Source organism: Nuphar pumila, chromosome 4, assembly GCF_984573655.1.
Source record: "Nuphar pumila chromosome 4, dmNupPumi1.hap1.1, whole genome shotgun sequence".
NCBI classification, from domain to species: Eukaryota; Viridiplantae; Streptophyta; class Magnoliopsida; order Nymphaeales; family Nymphaeaceae; genus Nuphar; species Nuphar pumila.
Window position 1 is genome coordinate 87,017,161 of NC_143252.1, and position 22,930 is coordinate 87,040,090.

The following is a 22,930-nucleotide window of genomic DNA, read 5'->3' on the forward strand; positions in this document are numbered from 1 at the left end:
TGTTTAAGAAACCCACTGACCAAATTTAGGATTTCTGCTGCAAGAACCAAATTTTCTCCCAAAACCCTGTTTGAAATCAATAACCTTGCCTATACGAGTTAATCAACTTTTACACTTGTCCCTTTACATGTCTGAACCCTTAGCCCACACTAGCATTCTCTCTCTCTCTCTTTTAAGGCATATCAATAAATTTCAACATATGGAGGATTGGGAGCACGAGCTGTCATCGATCCACCAGTCTCTCTCAGACTCGGCCTCCCTGTCGAACTCCGGTATTGCCAGCCTGAATGCTAGATCCGCAGAGCTGACTCTGCTATTACGGTCGTGGTGCATGAAAGAGGAGATTCGCTAGAGGCACCGGTCTCGTGCTACTTGGCTTAAAGCGGGTGACGAAAATACTCACTTTTTTCATTCTGTTACCTCTCATAGGCATCGAAGGCATGTCATTCCTTCCATTTGCATTGAAGGTGTCTACCATTCAAGAGATCAGGTCCTACCAGCGGTGACTGACTTCTTCATCAAGCTTTATACCGAAAACCTCTCGGCCGGTGGGTCGATGGGTATGGACTCCATTCGTTGCATCGACCATGCGTTATCAAAGTCTTTGCAAGTGACCTTTTCTGAAGAGGAAATCTTTGCGGTAGTAACAACTTTGTTCGAATGGAAAGCCTCTGGTTTTGATGGTTATTCTGTGGACTTCTATCGCACCTTTTGGACATGTGTTAAGGGTGATATTCTGAGTATGTTTGCTGAGTTTCACCGTAACAGCCGGTTACCGTCTATCTATCACCTGACCATTATATCTCTTATTCTGAAGACGCTACGTCGGTGGACATAGCACGGTACCGTCCTATCTCTGTCTTAGGGGGAATCTGCCGGATCATCGCCAAGGTATTGGCTACCAGGATGCGCTCTGTTGCTAATCAGATTTTTTCAGATGCTCAATTTGCTTTTATTCCCCATAGACAAATGCATCACTCATTTATTCTTGCCACGGAGGTGGTTCACTCTCTAAAGTCTAGCGGAAGGCCTTTCTTTACTCTTAAACTTGACTTTCACAAAGCATATGACTCGGTGCACTGGCCTTTCCTCTTTCACATGTTGGAGAACTTTGGATTTGGTTGACGCTTTTCTAATTGGGTGCGTGAGTTGGTCACAAATGCACAATCCCAAGTTCAGATTAATGGGGCTTGTGCTAAGTAGTTCAAGGTTGGGCGTGGTATTCGGCAAGGATGCCCCTTGTCCCCTCTGCTTTTTAACGCCGTTTCTGAAGGCATTGTGGTCTTGCTCAAGAGAGCTGTGGGGTGTGGTTTTATTAAGCCACTCGGAGTTCAGAGGCTCCAGAGCAATATTCTTACTTACGCCGATGACATGATTGTTTTTGGCATTGGATCCATCCAACAAATATTAAGAGTCAAGCTCATCATCCTCTTTTTTCTATCGATGTCGGGCCTCTCGCTAAACAATGATAAATGCTGCATTTCCATGATCAATGTTCCTCCACATATGCAGGCCATCGGTCAGAAGATCTTTCAGTGTGCCTCCTCGGATAAGTTTTTCCCCTACCTTGGTCTGCCGCTTCAGCTCTCATGGATTCCATTAGTTGCTTGGAACACCACTCTACAAAAGGTTCAGACTAAGATCTCGACCTGACAAGCCTCCTACCTTTCGATTGCCGGCAGACTTACCCTCATCAAACATGTTTTAAATGTGAGCCCAGAATTTTTTATGTCTATGTTTCTTATGCCTATGGGGATCAATAAGAAGCTCTTTGGGTTATTGACCAGGTTTCTATGGTCTGGGCAAGGTAATAATACCAAGCGTCACCTTGTGGGTTGGGACACTATAAGGCTGCCACAGAATAGAAGGGGGTGGGGATTTTGGACTCCAGGTTAAGAAGTATTCTTCTTGTTGTTAAGCAAAGTGAGCTTGCGCACCAACCGGGGTCCCCTTGTGCAAATCTCCTTCAGGCTAAATATGGATCGGTGAAGTCTTTGTTTGGGGGTCAGCGTGCGATTAGGTCGCCCCTTTCGTATCTGCGGAGTGGATTCAAGCTTGGTCTGTTGTGTGGGGTGGTGAGGGCGACGACGTTGCTCAGAGCCAATTCCTATGTAGAGCGATCTCCCAGAATGGCTTCTTTCGTACTAGAGACACCTACCTTTCTCTCCTTCCAGCAGGTATGAATCGGTTCCATACGAGGATTATCTGGGGCAAAGGTCCTCCTTCAAGAGCGCGCTTCCTTGCTTGGCTTATTCTGCAAGATCGGGTGCAGACAGATAGCTTCCTCAAGTCTATAGGTTTTTGTATTGTGAGTAGATGTGCTCTCTGCGAGGGGGCTGAGGAATCTGCGCTACACCTATTCTGGGAATGTCAAGTCTTTCAGAATATCTTTAAGGTTACCTGGAATAAGCCGGTAGTGTGCGTGCGTCAGGAGTCTTTCGCTGTGGACCTCTTGTGGGGACCCCAGCCAGTTCGTAGATGTAAAAGTTGGCGGATCATTTGGAGAACTTGGTTGCTTTCTTCCTAGTGGGTTGTTTGGATGTCGCACAACAATGCTATTTTCAGGCAGATCCCGGTTAATTTCAACAAGTTAGTAAATTATATTCTGGTGGATGTATACCCCTTGTTACACATCTTTCTTCCTGATCTTCAGTGCCAATTGCCGCTAAGGCCTCCCCCAAATCCAGACTGATCGTCTTGTTTCTGATTTGTATTTTGTGCTTTTTTGGCTTATGTGTTCTTTGTTGGTCTGAGTCCTGTGTGTTTTGTTTGCCGGTTTCAACGTCTGTTGAACCTGTCGTAATGTTGATATCTTTGATTTCTCTCTCTCTCTCTCTCTCTCTCTCTATATATATATATATATATATAGTGTGTGTGTGTGTGTGTCTCATCAAACACATAAATACATCAGACAAAAGTGAGCCATCGCACATTGCGCATTTTTACGACTTTTAGTGGTGGTCCTGGATAGCCACTAAAAGTAAAAAAAACTAAAAGAAAAAATCAGATGGATGCCTTTAGCTTGTCCGATGTTACGTGCGTTCATATATATATATATATATATATATATATATATATATATATATATATATATATAGAGAGAGAGAGAGAGAGAGAGAGAGAGAGAGAGATTTGAACATCAAAACAGTTCAAATCATGTGCTTTTATCAAATATTTATGCATTACCTGGTGGTGAGGATGCGGGGAGTGTCAGGAAGGTTGAAAGAAGACCAAGGTGTAGTTAAGTTGAAGTGGTTGGCCATGTTCCATGTGGATTCATTGGAGGGTATAAAGTTTTTTTTGAGGGAAACATAAACATTTCATTCATAATAAAAGAAACATTTCATACAGTTCTTGCGGTCGAAGATAAATGAAAGGGTATAAAGTTAAACCACACTCCTGGTTGCACCGCAATTAAACTTTTATTACCCTTTTATGGCAATAGAATACAAGGTGGTAACTATGACATTGCAAGCTCGCTCCCTTGACAAATTTTTCACATCACATCAAATCAATGTACAATGGCTCAAAAAAGCCACTACTAATAGCTAGTTTTTTTAGAAACTGCTCTAAGATCATAGACCTAGTCGAGCTGGCTCCTGATATACTTACGGTTGCTGTCCTGCCAAAGTAAAACTTCAAGAACCTACCCCTCGCTCTCAGGGAGTCGTCATGCTTCGGCTTGCTTTGGGGTGATGCTCATGGGATTTGAAACCACCCACCTAGTGGCCTAGGCCCCATCCCACTAAGCCAAACCCCACGGGGCCACCACAAATAGCTAGTTGACATGATTAGTCTGGACTCTGGTCCTCGAGGTGAATAAAACCTAGCTTAAGACTACCTGTTTTTACAAGAAATGCCTGAGTAGCAGGATCATGCCCAATTTAGGGGGCTCATGCTAAAGCCGTGACCAGGGACAACCGCATGAGCTTATTATTCATCAAATTAGCTTAATTGGTATAAAACGTGGCCTCATCAACACAAGTTAAGTTGCTCCAAATTCCAAATCCTTAGCTGAAGAAGACAACCACTAATACTAATAGAGAGCCTGCATGGATAAGGATTTGAACTATATATATATATATATATATATATATATATATATATATATATATATATATATATATATATATATATATATATATATATAGAGAGAGAGAGAGAGAGAGAGAGAGAGAGAGAGAGAGAGAGAGAGAGAGATGTCATACCCCTTTGTTAGGTTTTGTTGGGACTCTAAAATTCATAATTTCAATTATTTTTTCTCGATTTGAATCATCAGATGTGTTTATATTTTTTTTAAATTAATTTATTATAAAATTATAACTATTTTATCATCAAATTTTAGTATAATATCAACAGTTATTTTTTCAGCATTTTAAAATACACATTTGAATTTAAGCATAAAAAAATCTTAATGGAATGCATGTTCTCTGTTGAGTAAACAATGACATAAAACATCTTGGATACATATAAAAAAATACTTGAAAGTATGATTTTTGAAAGGTCTTAAAACCTAACTAAAAAAATGAGTATATATATATAATTGACAGATGAGAGAACCTCAAAATGAAGCTACCACCAAAGCAGGTTATATGTTCCCTCTGTGCGTGTTCTCGGGTCTGAATGAGCACCACGTATGTAAGCATGTGGGGCTCGTTTCCCCGTGCGTGTTGGCATCACTTAGCATCAGAGTTCGCTGTGTTTGCAAAGACTTAAATACCCTTTCTCGTCATTAGCGCCATAAAATGACATTTTGAGTAAAGAACAAAAATGTCCTCCCTCCAGAAAGAGTTAAAATCATCATCATTTTCGTCCTAAGGAGTAAACCCCTCTGCTTTAACAGAAGCTCCTTGCAATATGTTGACCTAAACGTTTCAAATCACCCTTTGACGATGCACCATTTGCTGTAACATGAGCTCCCTTTGACAATGCGGCCTTTGCCATCGTCTGTTGTCGTTGGAGCACCCCTTTGCCGTCGTCTGCTGCCGTTGGAGCACCCCTTTTTGTCATCTACTACCGTCGGAGCATCATTGCCACCATCGGCTGCATCTACCTTCTAGGTGTTTCTCCTCCACTGTCAGATTAGCAAAACTTGTGTCCTTTCAGTGAGTTTTGTGTAAGGATTCATTATGTAAACAAATCGATTTATAAATCTGAATGCTAAATCTTACAACTGGTGGTACTATTCATGCTAAATAACACTTATTTTCATACTGAAACAAATCGATTTGTACCTATCCACCTTCTGGGCATCAAAAAACAGTTAGCACGATTTGTACTTATGAAGGCTAAATTTTTATAACGATTTGTAAGTTTGAATTTAACAATGATTTATACATTTAATGCAGTAACGATTTGTTCGATGCAACAACAATATTTACTTATGAAGCCAAATATTGCGATGACTTGTAATGTTGGTGATTGTGTAACGAATGTGATAATTTATAATAATATATAGTTGGAGAGGCAGTTGTAACATATAATGTTGCGGTTAAATTTATGTGTTGTGCAGGTTAGCAATGACTACAATTCGTAAGACAAGAAAACCTTCGTCGTTGGAGGGGATGACTCTTGGAGAAATCATCCACCAATCCGATACATATGAGGGTTATGTAAAGTACCAAAATATAATAAACATTGAGAATGAAAAAAATAGGAACAAATTGTTGGATATTTATTATGCAGAGCCTGATCCATCAGATATTGACGATGAAAAGCAAACGAAGAAAGATGAGGAAGAACTAAAGATGATGATGAAGAAGAAGAAGAAGAAGAAGAAGAAGGATGGCGAAGAGAAGAAAAAGCAAATGAAGAAATGACTTATCGTATATGTGTATTGACGATAGCGATTCACGTGACAATGATTTAATGATAGCTACGACGCTGTGAAGCGATTTCAATTTTAATCACTAAATGAACAACTATTTGAATATGCAAATCCCCACCGCAATCGTGCAACAATGTAAATGCCGCACACACACGTTTCAATATCATAATACAAATATCTTACAAATTGACACTAGCAAACACATAATATGTTACAAATCGATATACATATCGCATAATATATTACAAATTGATATGAAAATTCAACATAATAACTTATAAACCGATATTAGCAAACAAAACAATATCTCACAAATCGATAGTATGTTACTACAATCGCGATTTGCGTTATACTATTCCAATATTTTCTATACAAAGGCAAATCGTTGTGGCCGACATAGACGTCATTGCGTAAATTGCATAAATCATCAACCGGAATCCAAGTCTCACAAGGCATATTAATTTTTGACAACAAGCGGGATGTGAAATGACATTTCTTTTATAAATGAATGACACATATTTTCATAACAAAGGCAAATCATTGAGGCGATTTATGATTTATACATTTAAAGCAACAACAACTTATATATTTAATGCAGTACCGATTTATGATTTATAAAGTTACCAAGATTTGTACTCAAGTTTGCTAAATCGTACAATGATGTTTACTGTTGAAGCCCAAACATTACAACAATATGTACTTATGAAGGGTGCAATTTCTACATCGATTTATATGTTTGAAGCAACGATTTGTACGTTTAAAGCAGGAACAATTTATATGTTTGATGCAATAGCGATTTATACTTGTTGACAATAGCGATTCACGTGACAACTATTTAATTATAGGTATGACGCTTTGAAGCGATTTTCATAGAAATTGCTAAATGAGCAACAATTTGAACATGCAAATGGCCACCTCATGTCACTACAATGTAAATTCCTCACGCACAGGTTTCAATTACATACTACAAATATCTAACAAATCGACACTAGAAAGCACTTAATATTTTACAAATCGATATAAATATCGCATAATATATTACTATACCTAACCCTATACCATAAACCCTAAACCCTTAATATCTTACTAAACCCTAAACCCCAAACCTAAACCTAAACCCTTAATATCTTACTAAACCTTAACGCTAAACCCTAAACCCTTAATATATTACTAAACCCTAAACCCTAACCCTAAAACCTAAACCTAAAACCTAAACCTAAACCCTAAACCCTAAACCTAAACCCTAACCCTAACCCTAACCCTAACCCCAAACCCTAACCCGAACCCTAAGCCCTAAACCCTAAAACCCTAAACCCTAAACCTCAACTGTAAACCCTAAACCTAAACCCTAACCCTAAACCCTCGATTTGCATGTTGATTGTGTATATCGATTTATAAACTATCAACATGAATTTCATATCGATTTATATGATATTTGATCATCGATTTGCATTATACTATGACAATATTTTCGTAACAAAGGCAAATTATTGTGGCCGACAAAGACATCATTGCGTAAACTGCCTAAAACGTAAACCGCTTAAAGGTATATGTTATTTTATTATAAAATCTTTGGCGGGTCCCATAAGCATTAAACTCCTCTGCTATAAAAGGAGATCCTTGCAATATTTCCCCCTAAACGTGCCATAAAAAATCTTTGTCGTCGTCTGCTTTCGCCAGAGCACCCTTTGCTATCTCAGTGAGTTTCATGTAACCATATGTTTTTATGATTTATGAAGTTAACATGATTTGTACTTAGGTTTGCTAAATTTTACAATGATGTTTTTGTGTTGTGCAGGTTACCAATGACTTACATTTGTAAGAGAAAAAACACTTCGATGTTAGAGGGGATGACTCTTGACGAAATCGTTGAATAATATGCTTTGTATGAGCAATTAGAAGTGTACTACAGAATAATGACACTTGAGAATGATAAAAAAAGAGAGCAATTGCTGATAAAGTATAAAGCAAAGCCTAATCCGTCAGATATTAAAGATGATAATCCAACGAAAATGATGAGGAAGAAGTAAAGATGAAAAAGAAGAAGAAGGATGACAAAGAGAAGCAAAAGCAAAGGAAGGAGGATGATAATGAAAAAAAGCAAAGAAAATCAAGGCAAAAGAAGGATGAGGAGGATAGGGAAAAACAAAGAAAGAATAAGGAGGAGGAAGAGAAGCGAAGGCAAAAGGAGGAGGAGGAGAGGAAAAAGCAAAGGAAGAATAAGGAGAAGGAGGAAGAGAAGCAAAGGCAAAAGAAAGAGGAAGAGGAGGAGAGGAAAAAGCAAAGGAAGAATAAAGAGGAGGAAGAAAAGCGAAGGCAAAAGAAGGAGGAGGAGGAGGAGGATGAGGAGAGGGAAAATCAAAGGAAGAATAAGGAGAAGGAGGAAGAGAAGTGAAGGCAATTGAAGAAGAAGAAGGAGGAGAAAGAGAAGCAAAGACCGTTGAAAAAGAAGGAGGAGGAGGAAGAGAAGCAAAGACAATTGAAGAAAAAGGAAAAGGAAAGGCAAATGAAGCAGATTCAGGTTGAGGAAGAGAAAGAAAGTCAAAGGAAGGAGGAGGACGAGGAAGAGAAGGAAAGACAAAGGAAGGAGAAGGAGGATGAGGAAGAGAAGGAAAGACATAGGAAGGAGAAAGAGGAGGAGGAAGAGAAGGAATGACAATAGGAAGGAGAAGGAAGACGAGGAAGAGAAGGAAAAAGAAAGGAAGAAGCAGGAATAAGAGAAGGAAAGGGAAAGAAAAAAACAGAGGATGGACGCGAAGGAGCGAAAGAAGTACAAAAGCAGAGGAAGGAAGGAGATGAAGAAGAAAAAAGTGTGACCAAGGTACGTTAATCACTACTGTATATCATGATGTACTATTGTAGGTATTATTATGTATATCGATTACTATGAATAGCGATTACTGTGATAGTGATTACTATGTATAGCAATTACTATGTATAGCAATTACTATGTATAGCGATTACTCTATATAGTGATTACTGCGATGGCGATTACTTTGTATAACAATTACTCTGTATAGCGATTACTGTGATAGCGATTACTATGATAGCAATTACTATGACAATGATTACTATGATAGCGATTACTATGTATAGAAATTATGAGGTTACCACGATTTGTATTTAAGTTTGCTAAATTGTATAGTGATGATACGAGCAAATGAAATGACGTTTGTTAAAAGTGATTTGATACACAAATCACTCCAGTCGGCCATGATTTACTGTGATAGGTATTATTATGTATAACGATTATTATTTATAGTGATTACTATGTATAATGCGACTAATTGTGATTTGATATTTTGTGTTACATGCAGATTAGAAGAGAAGCAGAGCAGCAGGTGAAAAGCTGAAAGGCCGGTGTCAGTAGCCTATAGTTCTGTCATAATACAGAAAGCTGAGTGAATATCAGAAGGACCGATTACGAAATATGCACTTCAGTGACCTTCTAGACCAACATTATTTTTAAAATTGTTGAAACACCATGACCCATCTGCTCAATAAGTGAAACCATAAGACAAACATGTTCCAGTTTGGGGGTTTTGAGATCTCCATGACCCTAAAAGATGTGGCATAGATTACGGGTCTTAAGTGCCATGGAAGTGCTGTCCTAACACGAGATTCAAACTACAACCTAAGGGACGAGTGCACGACCCTTCTAGGAATATTGATGGAGGAATAACGTGAGTGTATTTCTGGCGGAAGCAATTCCTCATCGATGAAAGTTTATTTTTTATGTAATAAATGGGAAGGCCGGTCTGCTACATGTGCATCTGAAGCGGCTGACCAAGAGTTGCGTGACTTCTTTCTTTATTTTTTTGGACTTACTTTATTTTTTGATTGTTCTGGTTTGAGAATAAGTTACTTATGACTGCAGTTCCTGAAAGACTTAGATGAAGTCGACAACTGGGCATGGGTTGTTGCTATGCTCGCACACTTGTACAGTCAACTTTACCGTGCAAGTAAGAGTATGAAAACCATCAGTGGTTTTTGGCCATTTGTTCAGGTATTTGTTTATTACATATTTAGTACTTATAGACTAAGCTCGTTGAAGATTGTAGTCTTACTAATATATTATTTTAGTAGGCCTAGACATGGGAGCATATTGTCGCCTTGCATCCTTAGTGTGGCCCTGCGGTTTGTGGTTTAAAATCGTTATAATGTTTAATATTCTTAAGTAATCATCACTTTAGAATTTTGTCTTCCTTAGTACAAATCATTATCTCCTTAGCATCTAACTTTCATTAGCGTAAATCATTGTAATGTTTAGTATTCTTAAGTAATCATCACTTTAGGATTTTTTTTTCTTTAGTACAAATCGTTATCGCATTTGCATCTAAATTTTATTAGCGTAAATTATTGTAATATTTAGCATTCTTAAGTAATCATCACTTTAGAATTTTGTCTTTCTTAGTACAAATCGTTATCGCATTTGCATCTAACTTTCATTAGCGTAAATCGTTGTAATGTTTAGCATTCTTAAGTAATCATCGCTTTAGGATTTTGTCTTTCTTAGTATAAATCATTATCACATTCAGTATTTTGCATGAATAATTATGTCTATATCTAAACCACAATCTCGATTGTACAGGTTGTGTGGAGACCGTATGGAGATGGGGAGGACGAGGACAAAGAGGTTGTTGCTGTGGCTATGAGACTGTCTGTCTGCGATATTTGGCTCTTTAGCAAATGTGAAGCCGAGTTGCAACATGGTAGTCAAGTACTCCTACAAGCTGGCTTGGGACAGTCAATACCAAAAGTGCCTGTGGTATTAAGAAGGAAGATGAATAGTGGTGGGACCAAGAACGTGAATTGGCACGAATGCTTCAGGAAACAATTGGATAGCTGAAACAAATGAGGTGTTCGTGCCATACCATATGATTATAAAGAACGACAATATAACCTCAACTATTTCAAATAATATTGGCAACCCATGCGTCGAAATCGACAGATTGAAGAGAAGCAACCTGAAAGTATGGTCACTCTTATCCCCGAGCATGTCATCTTTCAACATAGATGTAACATCCATCGTGTCCCTTTGGCGGATACTACGATTTCCTCTATTGCAGTACATGATAAAGAGCAAACACAACTCCCAAAGGAGAAGGTATTGACCGACAAAAGGTTAGCGATGCTGGAGAGGGAGAATAAGGAGTTATGGAAGGACATGCAAAATTTGGAAAGACAAATTGAGTCACTGGTTGAGATGATTACCAGTGGGTTTAATAAGATCAAGGGAACAAAAAGGCCACCAAATAAAGAGACTCCACCAAGGCAAAGAAAGAGACGATTTGTATATCCATCTGAGTCGTCAAGTGCCAGTGAATAAACATATTATATGATTTGTGTATCCCGATAATTCTATGTTGTAATTCTATCATTCTTTGTTATAATTATATAATTCTTTCATTAATAAGTGTAACATAGAAGTGCCACTAAAAAATTGACAAGACTACATAAACTTAAGTTTGAAAAAGCGTACAAGTTTCCTTTACTTATGTATTCCAAACGTTATAATGATATGTACTATATAGGGTGAAATTTCTACAACCATTTGAACATTCGAAGCAACGATTTGTACGTTTAAAGCAACAATGATTTATAAAGTTACCATGATTTGTACTTATGTTTGCTAAATCGTATAGCAATTACTGACTTAGGGTTTATTATGTATCGCGATTCCTGTGATAGCGATTACTCTGTATAGCGATGACTATATATAGCGATTATGAAGTTACCATGATTTGTACTTACGTTTGCTAAATCATATAGCGATTACTAGCTTAGGGTTTATTATTTATAGTGATTCCTATGATAGTAATTATTTAGTATAGCGATTAATAGGTATAGCGATTATGAAGTTACCATGATTTGTACTTACGTTTGCTAAATCATATAGCGATTACTAGTTTTGAGTTTATTATGTATAATGATTCCTATAATAGCGATTGCTTAATATAGCAATTATGAAGTTACCATGATTTGTACTTGCGTTTGCTAAATCGTATAGCGATTACTGATTTAGGGTTTATTATTTATAGCATTTCCTATGATAGCGATTACTTAGTATAGCAATTAATAGATATAGCGATTATGAAGTTACCATGATTTATACTTACGTTTGCTAAATCTTATAGCGTTTACTAGTTTTGAGTTTATTATGTATAGCGATTCCTGTAATAGCTATTACTAAGTATAGCGATTACTACGTATAGCGATTATGAAGTTACCATAATTTGTACTTAGGTTTGCTCAATCGTTAAGCGATTACTGGTTTAGGGTTTATTATTTATAGTGTTTTCTTTAAGAGCAAGGAACGTCACATAACATTAGTTTAGGGTTTAGAGTTTAGTAAAACGTCATCTGACACACTACTGATGTTATGCGATGTGTCATTCATTTACACGTACTAACATCGTTTTGATGATACTAGCAAATGAAACAATGTCTTTTAATTAATGCGTAATGTAATTTATTTATTTATTATATTCTTTGGGCATGATTTTTGAAAATGGGCGGGGCGCGAAACAACGTGAAGACATAAAAATGAATGAAGCATCACATAACTTTAGTAGTGTGTTCTGCAAGGAACACAAGACGTTTCCTTTAAAAGCATGGAACAAGCGACATTTCATTTAAAGAAGAACTAAAGCTTTTACTATAACCTGCTTTGTGAGCAACAAATAGAAAAACCGACGTTTTCTTTAACCTTCTTCATCGTAAAAGCTGTATCGATGTCGAAGAAGGACGCTACGATTCAGTCGAACGTCCACAAAAAAGGGTACCTTTGATTCCTTTAACCTGCTTCATCTTTTTTATGTCATTTATAGTTCATTTACTGAATATAATGCTACAATTCATTTACTGAATATTCAGCTAATTTCAGTGCAACATCCACAAAACAAGGTGACATAAAACTTAGCAAAGTGCTCCAAGAGAACATCGACTAGATGCAAGATGAATTTGCAGAAGGAAATACTATCAGTAATTTTATACATATGAAACCCTTATTAGTTATACATTTATGTATGCCATGGGTATGTATATTAACAAGTGCATGTTTGTTGTAAACAAACTATACATGATTTCGTCATGTATATTCAAAGCAAGAAAACAACCATATCGGTCCGCGTCGTCAACCCTTATTTTATGGTATATCAGTTATCTTATATGTTTATTTTCTTTTTTGATTTACTAATGTACCTTCGTATTTTAAACTTACTATTATTATTGTTTTGTTCAACAGAGTATCGTCCGTCGAATGCCATACGCGGCTGGATTTCTAGATGGACTACAATACTGGGGTAACAATGACCAAATGTAAGACTTTTGGTCAAGTGAAAAGGTTTGCGACCATATCGATTTGTAAGATGTTAAATCTATTTAAGATCTTGTTTTGATTCTTAATATCGATTTTTAAGCTATCAATAGGAATTTGCATATCGATTTAAGATATTGTTTTAATTCTTAATAACGATTTCTATGTTGATTCTAAATATCAATTTTTAAGATATCAATAGGAATTTCCAAATCAATTTAAGATATTGTTTTGATTCTTAATATCGATTTCTATGCTGATTCTTAATATCAATTTAAGATATTGTTTTGATTCTAAATATCATTTTTTAAGATATCAATACGAATTTCTAAATCGATTTAAGATATTATTCTGAATCTTAATATCGATTTTTATGTTGATTCTTAATATCGATTTAAGATATTGTTTTGATTCTTAATATCGATTTCTATGCTGGTTCTTAATATCTATTTTTATGCCATTAATAGGAATTTTCATATCGATTTAAGATATTGATCTGATTCTTAATATCAATTTCTATACTGATTCCTAATATCGATTTAAGATATTGTTTTGATCTTAATATCAATTTATATGTTGATTCTTAACATCGATTTTTATGCTATCAATATACATTTCTATATCAATTTTGTAAGATATTTTATAATCGATTTGCAGATATTGATTCCTACATTGTGGCAATCAGAAAAGCATTGGGTCTTATACGTGTTGGATGTACAAAAAAAAAATATGGTTATACAACTCCTTGGACTTTAACATTGGTGTAGACCATGACATTGTGCATTTGGTAAGTTTTTATCTATAAGATTACTGTATCTTGTACCGTGGCCTAGAATTTATTTGCTTTTGCATAAAGCACAAGTTGGATTTTTCAGAGACATGTTGGGTGTCGTCATTGGCCCGTGGAGGCTTCACGTCGCAGAAGATGCTCCTTTACAAAATAATAGCGTCGATTGTGCATCTTTGTAATGAAGTATATTAAAGCAATATACTATGGACGAGAACCAAAATTCACCGTTGTATGTTGTACACTTAAACATGTTTTATTATCCTATATTATTGGTGACTACATTTCTATATTGGTCTGACTTTCGGTTTTTTATTTCAGGATGATATACCTGGATTCTGCATAGAACTATGAGAAAAATTGATGGATTATCTAATTGCGAAAGATACAAAAACCCAACCTGCAAGATTACCTAGAAAGCAATGAACGACGTGAGGCCTCCAGGAATAAGAGAAAGTCATTTTAAATGTCTATCTATTCTCAAGGATAATGTGAAGAGGGTTACGTTCTACTGTCGAGAGAGAGAGAAATTTTTGGTTCAACATTCAATTTCCCAAACATGACAAATTTTTTGTGTACAGACATTTATAAAAGATTTTATAGACTCTGTATACAAATTTTGTAAGACTGTAAAAAATTCACATTGATCCATAAACCAAAATTATGCACCTGGTACACGTGTTTTGAATACGCAAATTGCCACTTCAAGTGCACAAATCACAATAATGTAAATTCTGCAGGCACACGTTTCAAAATCATAATACAAATATCTTGCAAATCGACACATCTTACAAATCGATATAATATTGCATAATATATTACAAATCGATTCTTAATATTGATTTGTATGCTTATTCTTAATATCGATTTCTAAGCTATTAATAGGAATTTCTCTCTCGATTTTTATGATATTTTATCACCGATTTGCAGATATTGCTTCCTAACATGATGTCTACTATAAATTTATAGGATATTATATCGATTTTTATGAGATATTATTTTTTTTAATATCGATTTGTAATATATTATGCTGAATTGCCGTATATTGATTTGTAAGATATTATGTGTTTTTTAGTGTCGATTTGTGAGATATTGTTTTGGTTGTTAATATCGATTTGTAATATATTATGTTGAATTGCCATATATCAATTTGTAAGATATTATGCTGAATTGCCGTATACCAATTTGTAATATATTATGTTGAATTGTCGTATATCGATTTGTAAGATATTATGTGTTTTCTAGTGTCGATTTATGAGATATGTTTTTGTTTGTTAATATCGATTTGTAAGCTATTATGTTGAATTGCCGTATCGATTTGTAATATATTATGCTCAATTGCTGTATATCGATTTATAAGATATTGTGTATTTTTTAGTGTCGATTTTTATGATATTTGTAGTATGATTTCTATTATAGAATTACAATAAAGAATTATAACATTATAACAAAGAATTATAGAATTACAACAAAGAATTATAGAATTATAATAAAGAATTATCGATTTACAATAAAAAATTATAGAATTACAACAAAAAATTATAGAATACTAAACATTACAATGATTTACACTAATGAAAGTTAAATGCTCCAACTATTTTGTAGCTGAAGAATCTACACGTGATTTCTGTGTTGCGTTGCTCACTTTTGAATTAAACTGCGTCTGTCATGAAACAAAATAATATCAGACACTATATTAAGTTCAACAAGAAATGCAAACATCCTTCCAAAATTGTTACATACCAAAAGACTTGTTAAACTCATGCCATCATTCTACTCAAACAGGTCAGGAGGATTGCAGGTTCCAACGTTGTAGTGCACGTCAGTAGGGTATTGTTGCATGTTGGAAATTACACAAGTTAGATATTGATAAGTTGCATATAATACAATTTACATGGGAAGCAATATACTATATTACATATCTGTTCATGCAAATGACTTGGTTGTTTCTTAAACATTTTCTTGCCAACCAATTCCAGTGCACCCTTTGTCCTCCGACGACTACGATCAGAGGCATGTTTCCTTTTGATACCCTTCGCTAGGTGAATATTTTCATCATAATCTACAATATTTACTTCTAACTTGTCGAAGATGATGTTTACACTTTGGTGCAACTTCTTATAAGAGTTAGGAGAAGCGTGATTTTTACCTATGCTGTTTGATCCCATTTTCTTAGATTGGTCTTCATGAGCTGCAACAAACTCATGTTGAATTAACTGTGCTTTTTCAAGTAATTCTCTTGATACTTTTCTCATACATACATAGGCTTTTTTGCTTTTCGATGCCAAATCTGCAACATGCAATAATGACCTACATAGTTGTTGGTAACGGGAGGCTATGTGGCACTTCTCATCAACACTAGATGGATTGACATTATTTATATCCAGCAGTTCAATCTTTGCTTGTCTCGTCCATCTTCGCATTATATATGACTCATGTATTTCTTGTATCTTCTCTTGATTAAGTGTCTTTAATGTATAACAACATAAAATACCTTTGAATTCAAACATTTTGTATGTACATTCAACTGTTCTGTTGTCAACATTGTACGTAACATGTGATTCTTTTATTTTTAGTTGCTCTTCGCCCTCCCATACAACATGGCATTTGTGCATATTTCCATATTGCATATATCCTTATATGTTGCAATTCATGACCTGTATAACCTCCTTCTTAGTTCATTCAAATACAGTTAGTGTATACAGATCTGCAGGTCACATCAATATTTTCATGCCCAAAGTTATAGGGCGGGTGTTGAAGCATTTCACATCTTGTTCAAGCTCATTCTGTCTAAGACCGTCTACAAATAATTCATACTATTCTATAAAGTGAAACATTGTTAAACATGAATACAAGGTTTTTTTCAGTGTGACATGCATAGATTCAACTCTTTGTGTGCTTATTATACCTACACAAAAGTATTGTCTCCCATATGCCAATGCCCACTTCTCTTTGTCTGCATATAAATGTTGTAACCACACACAGTCTTCAAGGTTGTACATCTGAATCATTTGCTTCCAATCTGACATAAAGGTGACCTCATCTATACTCTCAAGTGCACACTTTCTAAACTTTTTATCAAACCCTGTCTTCTAATTAAAAATGTGTCCTATGTTTTTTGCTGCATTTTGAAAGATATGCCACAAACATAGGCGATGATGTGTATATAATCATACATGAGACACCGCAGCCGCAATTGCATGATTACCATCTGTAAGTACAGCTCCAGGGTGCTTCCCATTCATTGCCTGTGTAAATACTCTGAACAACTACTCAAAGGTTTTCTTGGTCTAGTCATACAAAAAAGCGCCGCCTAATATGCAACTCCGTGAGTGATGGTTCACTCCGACAAACTACGCAAATGACTATTGTTCCATATTAATCTTCACTATCGTATAAAAAACAAGCACATCATTGAAGCATTCATAATCTACTCTTGACTTTGAATCTGCACAAAACATATTCACAGCATACCCATCTTCATCCAGTTGCATTGCACTAAAGAAACCAGGGTCATTGCTTGAATGCTTCTGTAGGTAATCAACCAAAGAACATATTCCTCCATTCTTCATGTTATCTGACCTCTTCCTTCTCAAGTGGTTTCTTAGATCCATATATGTGAATGATACATTCTTGCGACCACCATCTATGTGCGCGTACAAATTGTATGTCTTCTATAGTGCAATGCTGACACTATTAGTTATTTCAACAATTGTAGCATGCGCTTCAGTTACTTTATGATGTGACCTTAACATAGGAGTCATAAATGAAGAAGCTAATTTATGATTATGATCATTGATTAAAGTACAAACTACATATTTTCCATTCAGAAGTCTTCTTAACACCATTCTCACTGGACAACCACATCTTGAATCTGACTTGCTCCTTATTGATTTTTTACTTGAATTCTTCCAACCTTGTTTAGAACAAACATATGCCTTTCTCACCATGACACCCTGTGCATTTTTTGCTCAATACTACCTTCTAACACTGAAGCCAAGTTTTAAGACATAATCATTGTAAAATTTGTATGCAGCTTTCTCATTATTAGATTGCATTCCCTCTACGAAAACATAGTCAAGTGTACTATCATGTAGACTTGAGGTGCCTGCACCTTTGTCAAGTACACTGTCATGATCGTCTACCTCATTATCGAATTGCATTTCGTCTGCTGGAATATTCAAGTCAAGAGTGAATCCAATGCCTGCACTCTTCTTATCATGTGCATCATTAGTGCATATATTCACTTCTTCAGGTGTGTCGATAGTACAGATGTTCGTTGCTCTATGACTTTCCAATGATTGAGATACATCTTCTTCACTGCAACTAGTTGATATGGTCAACACTGTCATGAGCAAAATATCAATTTGCGTTAGCCAACACATACGTTTACTAAGATTTCTTCAAGATGCATATAACAATGATTACCAATTAGTTAAGCAAGTCAAAGAAACAATTAAATGAATCACAGTATCAAAGCAATACCATAATAGCTTACAAATCGATAATAACAAACAAAACCATATCACACAAATCGATACTAGAAAACACATAATATCTTACAAATCGATATACAATAATTCAACATAATATATTACAAATCGATATTAACAACAAAAACAATATCTCACAAATCGATACTAAAAAATACATAATATCTTACAAATCGATATACAACAATTTAGCATAATATATTATAAATCGATATTAACAAATAAAACAATATCTCACAAATCGATATTAGAAAACACATAATATCTTACAAATCGATATACGACAATTCAACATAATATATTACAAATCGATATTAACAAACAAAACAATATCTCACAAATTGACACTAAAAAACATATAATATCTTACAAATCGATATACAACAATTCAACATAATATATTATAATCGATATTAACAAACAAAACAATATCTCATAAATGGACACTAGAAAACACATAATATCTTACAAATCGATATACAACAATTCAGCATAATATATTATAAATCGATATTAACAAATAAAACAATATCTCACAAATTGATATACATGTTACTACAATTGTGATTTACGTTATATTGCATATACTGAGTGAATAGACGATACCGGATGGGGTAGAGGCCCTTGCTCGCATCTGTAACCAAGCATTCTTGTCAACAGATCCCATTGCCTTACAAATATCTTCAAGTTTTCAATCGTCGAAATGATAAAATCTACCTACAATAACAAAACAATGCCCTAATGGCACTCACGATGCTATACGTTCTTCAACAATAGTATGATGACATAAAAATGTACTCACCACACTTTAATGGCACTTGTTGGAATGTTTGTGCGTCATTGCTTTTTTTCATATTGCCTAACAAAAACGAATAAGAAGAGAAGACTGTAAAAAGAGATGATTGACAAATCTTTATATGACGCCCACCAATGATCGAACCAGTCGTTCGATTTATAGTTATTTTCATGAGATAGGAATGAACCCCAAAAAGTTTTCTATCTAACATAAGGCAGGAACGAGAAAGTGGCCATGTGTTGTAATGCAAGCTAAAAACAAAGGCGAAACGTGCAAATCTATTTATGGAGAGCGAGAGGACATTTTCGTCCAATACATATCTATATGTTGGGGGCAACTCGCAGGTCCCAAGATATTTCTCCGTACGCACTTGAACACGGGAATTTGTGTTCAGTGGAGAACACTGCACCCTCTCAGCTACCACTATGTAATTCAGTCAGGTGCATTGTTGCAAAAACCTCAATTGTGGGCGGTGTGGCTAATGGTCTGCTGCCAAAAGGCTTTATCTTTACAGCAATAGCTCTACTCAACAAATCATTCTCCTGGTAGTTGGGAGGAAACCGTGAAGTCAGAGGGCGTTTTCGACCCCAAAAGAGCGGAGGTCACCGAGTTTTTCACACTCCTGAAACGCAACGCAGAAAAAAGGAAACTCTGCTGTTACCAAAGTAAAAGATAAAAGAGAGAGAGAGAGTGGCGTCATCGATGAGGATAGTCGGCTTGGCGTTGGTCGCCGCCGCGGCTCTGGCGTCACCGTGGTCATCAAAAACCCCAGCGGTTGGAGCAAAGAAGAGGCCCTCAGATGGTTCAGAGAGCTCTCCGAGAGGTTGGGGGTCTGGGCGATCCCTCTCTACGTTGGGATCCACACTGTCACCTTCGCTCTCTGCTTGCCTTACGCCATCTTCTTCGAGGCTGGGGCGTCCATCCTCTTCGGTTTCCTCCCTGGCGTCCTCTGCGTTTTCTCGGCCAAGATTCTCGGCGCCTCCCTCTCTTCCAACCCCCTTCCTCGTCGCTTTGTTTCTGTGATAACCCACTTGCTTGATTTCTTCTCTTATCAATCGTATTCGGTAAGGTGGTGATTCGCTCTTTGCCAGGAACGACGTCTTATTATTTTCTCGGCTTTCGTTTTCTCTACGCGTAATTTGATTTTTTCACGATTGCCCACGAAATTCTGTGAGGAAAACGACCAGAATTGTTGGAATAAGGGTGCGGTTCTTTATTTGGTTGGAAAAAAAGGGAGAAAATTGAATCGAAAAAAGTGGATGGAATAATATGAAGCGTGTTCTCATGCCACCATTGTGAATATACGGATGACAAACGATGATTTTGGTGTTGAATGGGCTCTGTTTTATGTTTATTGATTAGTTTCAAGCGGTGATCATTGGTCGCTAGCATGTTGAGAAATCAAGATGCTTGATTGCTCATGTTGATGATACTGAAAATGCTGAAAGTATTTTTATGGTGGTTCTACTTTTCAATGAATTCTTGCAATTGTCGGATGTGGCATAGGAACAAGCCGTGTATGAGAAAGGGATTCTGAATTTAGAGATATATATATAATCAGTCTTTCTTCCAACATCCTGTTGTAGCAGTGACGCGGAAAGGGACCTCCAAATTTGGGGTTTTCTATGGCTTGACTAGCTTTCTGATTTTGTAGGAAGAGATACTGAATATTTTCACCGGACATCGTGTTGTAGCAATGGCATGGATTTCTCTGTCCTTATTCCTACATGACTCCTCTATGTATATCTAATTTTGTTGGTAATATGTGACTATGGCAGATGGTTGCCATACTTTACATGATTGAAACTTTATTGCAATGAATTATGTGAGAGGTAGAAAATAAGATGAACTTAGGGGGAATTAGTATGTAGGATCATCTTCTCTTATAAGCACCCTTGAATCTACAAGGTTAGCACTTACATAGATTTACCTTTTTTGAATGATAACCAGAAAACTAAAACCTTCAATAACAGATCCATTGCACATATACATCTCAAAAACAAACCATAAGAAACTCATATATAGAAGCCAATCTTCCTAAGAAATTCTAAGTAGAAATTCACCCATTCCCAAACAAGTTTCCATGAAATATTTATCCTGATAATATAAAATAACCTCCAAAATCCAATGTTCCTAATCTAGCTAAACTCTGTACAAGAACTTATCAACAAATCTAATTGCGTTATTTTATTTCTTGGATCTAGAACATTTACTTTGAATAGATACGAGATCTAGTTATTGGTTCGATAATAATGCCATCAACTCAAGAAATAGTTTTCATATTCGCTTGTGTTTATTAAATTCAAACCTGCAAAGCAATTGTTATTGCTTGATCTTTTGATATAGAGGTCAGACTAGTAGACAGGTAATACATTAAAAAACAATCATGAAAAATACAATCAATTGCATCTGTAGAAAATGCTGAAGTATTTTATTGTTATCTGAATGTGATTTTTGCATGTGCATTTTCGGATCACTATAGGAAAACTGAAGCTCTTTCTCTCTAGCTAGTAACCTCAATATCATGGTTTTTTTTTGTTTACCATGGAAGTTGTAATTTTGTACCAATCTGTTGGACACCATACAAGTCCCAGTAGTTCTTGTTCCTGACAGAATCTGTGGTTAAGCAATTGATAAACTTTTTATACCATTAGGAATTAGTAAAAACCTTATAACCATCTGGGGAGAACAATGGATCTACAAAGCAATGGACTATGGTCATGCTGTATTCGTAGATCACTTCTTCCTAATGAGGAATTATTTGGAAAAAAATACTATGGCCATTTGGAAACCTTTGGCATCTTAGATTTGGTTGCCCAAGAATTAGTCCTGGTGATGGACCTACATTTTGGCTTTGGTCCAGAAAAAAACATGACAAGACACCAAGAGTTTTATGTATCAGGAAAGCAGTTATTTATGCTTTTGTTAACAGGAAACCTGTTTTCTAAAGAACTTGTTTGTTTTGTGACTTGTTTTTTCGTTCATTTCAGGATAGTTTTACGGAGCTCAAGTTCTGCATTGGAATGGGCACAGAGGAGCAAATATTTCCACCTGCTTGCTAGAGGAGTTGCACGAGATGGTTGGAGATTTGTCCTCTTGGCTCGCTTCTTTCCAATCCCATCTTATATAATCAACTATGCATTGGCTGCAACAGATGTTCGTTTCTTGGTCGATTTCCTTCTCCCAACAGTTATTGGCTGCATCCCCATGATCTTGCAGAATGCTTCTGTTGGCAGCCTAGCTGGTGCAGCCATTGCTTCAACTTCCAAATCTCAATCTCAGATCCTATCCTACTTACTTCCTGTTCTGGGGATAGTATCTAGCATTCTTATCTCATGGAGAGTTAAAAATATTCATCTGAGATTGCTGTAGTTGAAGATGAATCTTCAAGGGCCCATTCTGCTAAGAATGCCACTGGACATAATCCTCTGACGCCTCAAACTTTATCTGACAAAGCAAGGTTGAAGAAGAGGCGCTAACTTGATTTTAAAATTTTCCCTTGTTTATTCTCCTATTGGATGAGCATGCATTGATGTATTGTAGAATTATGGGAACTAGTACTGTGCAGCTTGAACCTAACGGGAAGTTCTGAATTTGAACTTCTGGTACGTGCTCTCTTTGATAGAACACGCTTCTCTTTTTCAATCTACACACATTTTGATGGAACGCACTTCTCTTATTCAATCTATACACACATTTTTAGAAAATG

At 36.1% G+C, this 22,930-nt stretch overlaps 1 protein-coding gene across 1 annotated transcript; it reads left to right on the top strand.

Annotated features, from left to right (window-relative positions):
• Positions 1–556: 556 nt before the first annotated feature.
• Positions 557–22,928, top strand: LOC149840287 (uncharacterized). The gene is made up of 5 exons (XM_090005040.1): positions 557–640; positions 769–891; positions 1,513–1,629; positions 19,860–20,290; positions 22,212–22,928. The coding sequence occupies exons 1-5, from the start codon at positions 557–559 to the stop codon at positions 22,591–22,593; spliced, it is 1,137 nt and encodes a 378-aa protein (XP_089861166.1). The 3' UTR covers positions 22,594–22,928.
• Positions 22,929–22,930: the final 2 nt, after the last annotated feature.

Coding starts and splice junctions, on each gene's coding strand:
- LOC149840287 (XM_090005040.1), top strand. CDS start 557: ATGGGTATGGACTCCATTCGTTGCATCGACCATGCGTTATCAAAGTCT. Junction 892..1,512: donor TCTGCCGGATCATCGCCAAG/GTATTGGCTACC, acceptor CCACATATGCAG/GCCATCGGTCAGAAGATCTT. Junction 20,291..22,211: donor TATCAATCGTATTCGGTAAG/GTGGTGATTCGC, acceptor CGTTCATTTCAG/GATAGTTTTACGGAGCTCAA.